General features: G+C 33.5%; 1 protein-coding gene across 1 annotated transcript; it reads right to left on the reverse strand.

The window, feature by feature from the left end:
- Positions 1-282: 282 nt before the first annotated feature.
- LOC149536027 (uncharacterized) lies at positions 283-4,809 on the reverse strand. The gene is made up of 5 exons (XM_089804380.1): positions 4,253-4,809; positions 2,377-2,426; positions 2,111-2,237; positions 1,884-1,988; positions 283-966 (listed from the first exon to the last, which is right to left on the reverse strand). Exons 1-5 carry the CDS (start codon positions 4,500-4,502, stop codon positions 338-340), a joined length of 1,161 nt encoding a protein of 386 aa, XP_089660506.1. The 5' UTR covers positions 4,503-4,809; the 3' UTR covers positions 283-337.
- Between the last annotated feature and the right edge of the window lie 1,558 nt (positions 4,810-6,367).

The following is a 6,367-nucleotide window of genomic DNA, read 5'->3' on the forward strand; positions in this document are numbered from 1 at the left end:
CTATATAAGAACCAAAATGCATCAAATTAGATAATTTATTTATATTTATTAGATAAAATAAAATTAAAAAATAATAATTACCTATAGAATGCAATCATATTTAGGTTGCTCTAATATAGATTAGGGTACATCCACTCAAAATTCAAATATTACAATCCTATTATTAATTGCTTGTGTTGAAAGAAACAATATGAAAAGACCAATTTGTATCATTTGACAAACTTCCATTCTTTTAAAGATTTTGATGGACACCACTGTATATCTCAAAATTTTTGAAGACAATGAAAAAAAAAAGTATTGGTATCTATTTATACACCGAAAACTTAAAAACAAGTATCTATTTATACACTGCAAACTTAAACACCATTGTATGCTTGTAAACTTGACCAGGATATACAATTTGAGAGGGAAAGTTTGGCTGGTTGACCGCATTAGGAAAGCTTTGTGTCTCCAAACACAACCCAAAATGCTCCTTGTAGACTGCCCCTCCTTTACCCCCAGTTATGTTGAGAGTATTGCTGGTATAAAATTGCATGCCTGGTGCATTTGTCCAAACCTCCAACATTCTTTTACTGTGGCCCTCCTTAACTGTTACAGCTGGTCTCAGACCACTCTTAGAATTCTTCTTACTGGTAAGAACATAGTTATGGTCATATCCTGAAGGAAGTCCATTTATCTTGCTTCCAACAGAAGCTTCTTTAGTGAAATCCAAAGGGGTGCCTTTCACAGGTAATATCTGGCCAGTGGGAATAAGGGCACTATCAGTAGGAGTATATTTTGAAGCCCATATTTTCACACTATGCCCAAGAATGTCCTTTCCACTGTTATGTCCTGCAAGGTTCCAGTATGTATGCTGGACTAGGTTTACAGGGGTAGGCTTATTCCTAGCCACTGCCTTCATATCAAGCCTCAGTTTATTGTGTCCAAGTGTGTATATGGCAGATAGGTCAAGATCACCTGGAAATCCTGTACTTACACCAAAAGTTGACTAAGTGTCAAAGTGCATCATGAACTTAATTTATGTAACACCCAATTTTTTACAACTTCAGAAATCTAACATTAGCTTCATTTTTGTACAATGTAACACCAGTATTGTGTCCAAGTGTGTATATGGCAGATAGTTCAAGATCACCTGGAAATCCTGTACTTACACCAAAAGTTGACTAAGTGTCAAAGTGCATCATGAACTTAATTTATGTAAAACCCAATTTTTTACAACTTCAGAAATCTAACATTAGCTTCATTTTTGTACAATGTAACACCAGTATTGGGGACTGTTTGGACAAGTTTCTTGGACAGAAGAAAGACAAAGGGCCTCAATTTCGGGATGGCGGGGGATGATGGCAGGAGGGCAGGGTGTGCTGTATACAATACATATGGAACTTGAATTGCTAGTTATGAGATGATGTTTCAATATATCGTATGAAATTAAAATACTTGAACAAAGCAAAATTATGACATGACCGTTAAACATTCAACATAGTAACATAGCACACACCCAATAGAACATTAAGAAATAAAAAATCAAATAGAAATTCAAGCATCATTTTCGGCGACAGCATGGTTGCAGAATGGCAGAGGTGGGAATACTTGACTACTCCACGTGCCTGGTGCAGGAACACCTCGAAGATGGGTTCTTTGAGATTTTGGGGGAGGGGTGCTAGTCCCCAGATTTCAATGTTTTTGTTACCCTTTGTATCATTGACTTCAAAATCCTGTTGTAAATTTGGACTTATCAACACCCGTTGTATTATAAACTTCACAAACATGGGGTTTACAAAGATATTGGTTTATTATCTTCAAATATCCATACTAAAGTTGAGTATTTTAGAGCACCCCAGTATTATTAAGGTTTTCATCTGTGCCTTTAAAGGTTGTTTTACCTTGTTCGCCATCATGGCTGTGGTAGGTGAACTGGATAGATGTGTATTGTCCCGATTTCTTTTGTTTGGCGGTCCATAACACCTTGTCAAAGCCCCTGATCCCTCCTGTGAAATCTCCAAAAAAATATCACTCATCCAAACTTTAAAATAAAATAAAATTTGGTTCTCCAACCAAATTTACATGAAACAAAATATAACCAAACATGAAACAAAATATTAACAATTACCATGAAGTGTGCTATTTCCTTCGTTGGCAGGCAAATGATAGGTGTTTCCCTTGATTGTGAATTGGGCATTCTTGATTCTGTTGGCTACACGTCCCACAAGTGCACCAAAGTAGGGAGAAGAGCCATTCTGTGTGACGATCAAAACAAACAATTAAACACATCATCCTCTCATCTCCATACATCTGACAACCCTAACTGTACACTTTATCGCATTGAGTCTTATAGAAAACCCAGGATTAGCTATTTATGATTGGGTTTGAACTTGCCATGTATGGAGTTAGTGTGTCAAATCCCAGAACTACATCTGCTAACTTCCCTGCACATTGATATCATTCATTATTATTAACATCTTAAACATCCATCTAGTTTCAATTACAATAGATAGATTTATATGGAGCAATTATTTCAATAATTTCTATAATATCTTAAATCACCCAAATAAAGAAAGAGTTTTCCAAAATCTGTATCAGAATCTCATCCTTTGGATCAAGGATTTGAAGATTGTAAGTAAGAGGTCAGGCATAGTGTAGTCTATGTTGGTAATTGTTGTTATGCGATGGCCGTGACTCGAAGGATATTGGTAGCCATTGCTTTGCCAATGTTTTTGCTTCTTGTCAGTTAGTCTGTTGTAGGTCAGTTGTCCTACTGGCATGCTGCTGATATGGAAGAAAGTTTTTACTGAATCTGTATACAGAATCCCACCCTTGGATTAAGGGTTTGAAGATTGTAAGGAAGAGGTCAAGCATTTTGTATATTGGGATTGTTGTTCTCCAATAGTTATGGCGCTGAAGGGCAGTAGCCATTGCTTTGCCATTACTTTTGCTGCTTGTCACTTAGTCTGTTGTAGGTCAGGTGTCCTTCCGCTGATATGGAAGAAATGGTTTCCTAAATCTGTATCAGAATCCTACCCTTGGGTTAAGGGTTTGTGAATTGTAACGAAGGGGTCAGCCTACTGTAAGGAAGAGATCAGGCACAGAATATTTTGGGATTGTTGAAGGTATTGGCTATGCAGCTACAAAAGTAGACAGTATATATTTTAGGGACCTAGCATCTGAACAAATTCTAATGGTCGTAATAGCAGTTGATAACTTATTATCCATACTTGTTGAATTAATATCTAATGACAATTTCGTACTAATAGTTATGACTTCAAAATTATTTTTGCTATGATGACTACCTATAACTGAATCAAATGTGTCATTTTTTTCTAAAAAGTAATCAATTTTGTGATGCCACAATAGCTGCACAAGTTCATCATATAAGTAACACAGCTTGAGCCTTTCCATTCCACAGCAGAATGGGAACACCTTGAAATGGATATTTCTGCTAAACTATCCTACCCTAACCTACCCAGCTTACCTGCTCTCATCCTTTCTTTCCAAAGAAGCCTCATTTATTCCTAGTTATAAGGAGATTTGTCAAGTAAGTTGTTATAAGAAAATAGGAATGATTTGAAATTTCTATATAAGATTTTGAGAAGGGTGAAACTCAACTACTAGATCATCTCCTAATATAATAAGGAGACTTTAAAAAAATCCCACTTCATATGCACTGCCTGTGTTAAAGGGCTACTGATAGCCGTTGCTTTGCCATTACTTTTGCTTGTTGTCAGTTAGTCTGTTCTAGGTCAGTTATCCTTCTGCTGACATGGAAGAAAGGTTTTCCTTCATCTGAATCAGAATCCCACCCTTGAATTAAGAGCTTGAGGATTACAGGAATAGAGATGCGAAGATTTTTGTTCTCCAATGGCTATTGGTGGCCATTGCTTTGCCTTTATTTATGCTGCTTGTCAGTCTGTTGTAGGTCAGTTGTTCTGCAGATATAATAGAAAGCTTTTTCTAAATCCGTATCAGAATCTAACCTTGGATTAAGCTTTTAGGGTTGTCAAAAAGAGATCAGGCATAGTGCATCTTAGGATTGTTGTTCTCCGAAGGCTATGGTGTTGAAGGGCTATGGGTAGTCATCGCTTTGCCATTATTTTTATTGTTGTCAGTCAGTCTGCTGGAGACCACTTGTGCTGACATTTTGTTCTAAATGGGTTTAGGAGCGCATTAAAACTTATTACCCCACAATCAAAAACAACTTCAATCACTTCTATAATTTCTAATAAAATGTAGATCAAGTCGAGAAATTCAAAAGTACCTTTGGAATCTGGGATGCTCAAAGACAATATGGTTGCTCCCCAATTAGTTATTTTCATATGAACTTTCCCACTGTGCAATTCAAACACCTTTGGAGTATCATCTCTCTTCAATAATTGTTCTTTACTTAGAAATCCATATCCGCCAATGCTGCCTGCTAGCAACAGGAGTGAAGATGCCAGAAGAACAACGGAAAATAGAATTGAAAGAAACCTCAAATTCACAGGAGACTTTAGCTTATTGGGTTCCATAATCAATCCCTACACAGATGACTTCTGTCCTAAATTATTGTAGCAAAAGAAGAGATCTTGTCCTTTTCGTATGAAGATTTGATATCTGGCACACAGTTTTGCTATGATCAACGGTAAAATAGGATAATACTTTTATAGTGCTTATATCATGAACCATACGATTTCGTTCCTGATCCCAGCGGCACAGACGCCATGAAAGGCTCATAAAGAATACGAGGCACATGAAAGTTCAATGAATGGTCCAAATTATTTCGAAGTCCCCCATCGCTGCCCACACTTTAATCATTAAAGTCATGTGGGTAACGGCCATTGACTAGAATCAGAAAGTGCGTGAAATAAGGGCCCTCATTAGTTTTGGCATTAGTTTTATGGATCAAATGGCCGTTGTGATTGTCATGTTTGAAGAGTAGATCAGTGCCATCTTTCAATGGTGTAGGCCACGTGCAGAAAGTAGTAATGTTCATCCGGACAACTTATATGTACTGTTGTGTTGGCAGTGTGGTAGTGTTAATACTCTAAATTCTTTATATTTTCATTTCAAACAGCTCGTAATGTTCTTCTTTCACTAATATTTTTGTTGGCTCTCATTAACTCGACCAATCAAATCAAAAAATTTAAAAGTTTATATGCAACTTACAATGTGTATATCTATTTTTTATTTTTTTTTATTTTATAAATGACATTTTGTACTCATTTTATTGGTCCATACTATTTTTGGTAGGGAGAAAAATCAAATTTTCTTACAAAAATTCACAAATTTTTTCCAATAACAATGATGTCAATGCATTAATCATTTTCACAATTGTGACAAATTGGTTAGAGTTCCCAAGAAGCAATTATTTTATCTTCCACCTCACTACCTAAGACATAAATGCATGTCTAATCAACAATAATAACTAAATCATTTTTCTTACAAAAGATTGTAAATATATTTTTTAGTTTAAGTTTATTTAAAATCTTACTTAAAAACTAATTATCATATTATTTTAAAATATATTTATTTAATTTTTTCTTAATAGTAATTTAAAATTATTTTATTCTAATTTTAAAATTAATTTTTATTCTAAATTATAATTAAATTAATAAATAACAAAAAAATATTTTTAAGAATATATTTATTTGATAAATTTTTACTAAAAATATTTATAAATTTTGCTAAAAAAAATTTAAATTTAGTTTTTAATGGTTTACATTTTCTATTTTAAATATATTTATTAGTGTTACATTGTCCTTTACTTTTGTCAATTGTAAAATGCTAACTTTTTCACACTATTTTTAACTAGCTATTTTTTCCAATCTTGTTTTAATTTTTTTTGTATTTTAAAATTTGTAAAACTAATATTGTTCTTCAAACTTACTAACTCTTTTGTTGGTTTGGATCAAGTAGTCAACAATTTATTTTTTAAAATTTAAAATTTGAATTTATATTAGAAAAGGTAGAAATGAATACTTCATTGATTTAACTCAATTTTATAATTGTTATTTAAATATTTCTTAAAATAACATAATCCTTAATCTTTTTTTAAAAATTCTCTTCCATCTCTATTTAGTGTCCCTATAATAACATGTCATTCTCTCTCTTTTAAATCTCTTCATATCCTTTGTATCCTTCATTTCTATCTATAAATCTCTATTATCATTATCTCTCTTTTCAATTTGTTTTCATATATATAAATCTCCATTTTCTTTCTTTTCTAGCTATTATGATGAATATATCTCTTTTAACTCTCTCTTCATATAATTTAGTCTCTAATTTCCTTCTTTCCTAACTATTGGCAAGAACTTTGACCCAATGTGTCTCTTGTATACGATACATACTTGTATTGTGTACGCTTCATTGACTTATTAGGAGATTAATAAATCAA

Source organism: Cupressus sempervirens, chromosome 10 (assembly GCF_028749045.1).
Source record: "Cupressus sempervirens isolate cs-2001-9-10 chromosome 10, ASM2874904v1, whole genome shotgun sequence".
NCBI lineage: Eukaryota > Viridiplantae > Streptophyta > Pinopsida > Cupressales > Cupressaceae > Cupressus > Cupressus sempervirens.

Bases quoted from the DNA above. Each gene is read 5' to 3' on its own strand.
- LOC149536027 (XM_089804380.1), bottom strand. From the start codon at position 4,502: ATGGAACCCAATAAGCTAAAGTCTCCTGTGAATTTGAGGTTTCTTTCA. The intron at 2,427-4,252 runs GTACTTTTGAAT...ATCAATGTGCAG, and splicing joins GAGCATCCCAGATTCCAAAG to GGAAGTTAGCAGATGTAGTT. The intron at 1,989-2,110 runs GTAATTGTTAAT...GAGATTTCACAG, and splicing joins AGGAAATAGCACACTTCATG to GAGGGATCAGGGGCTTTGAC.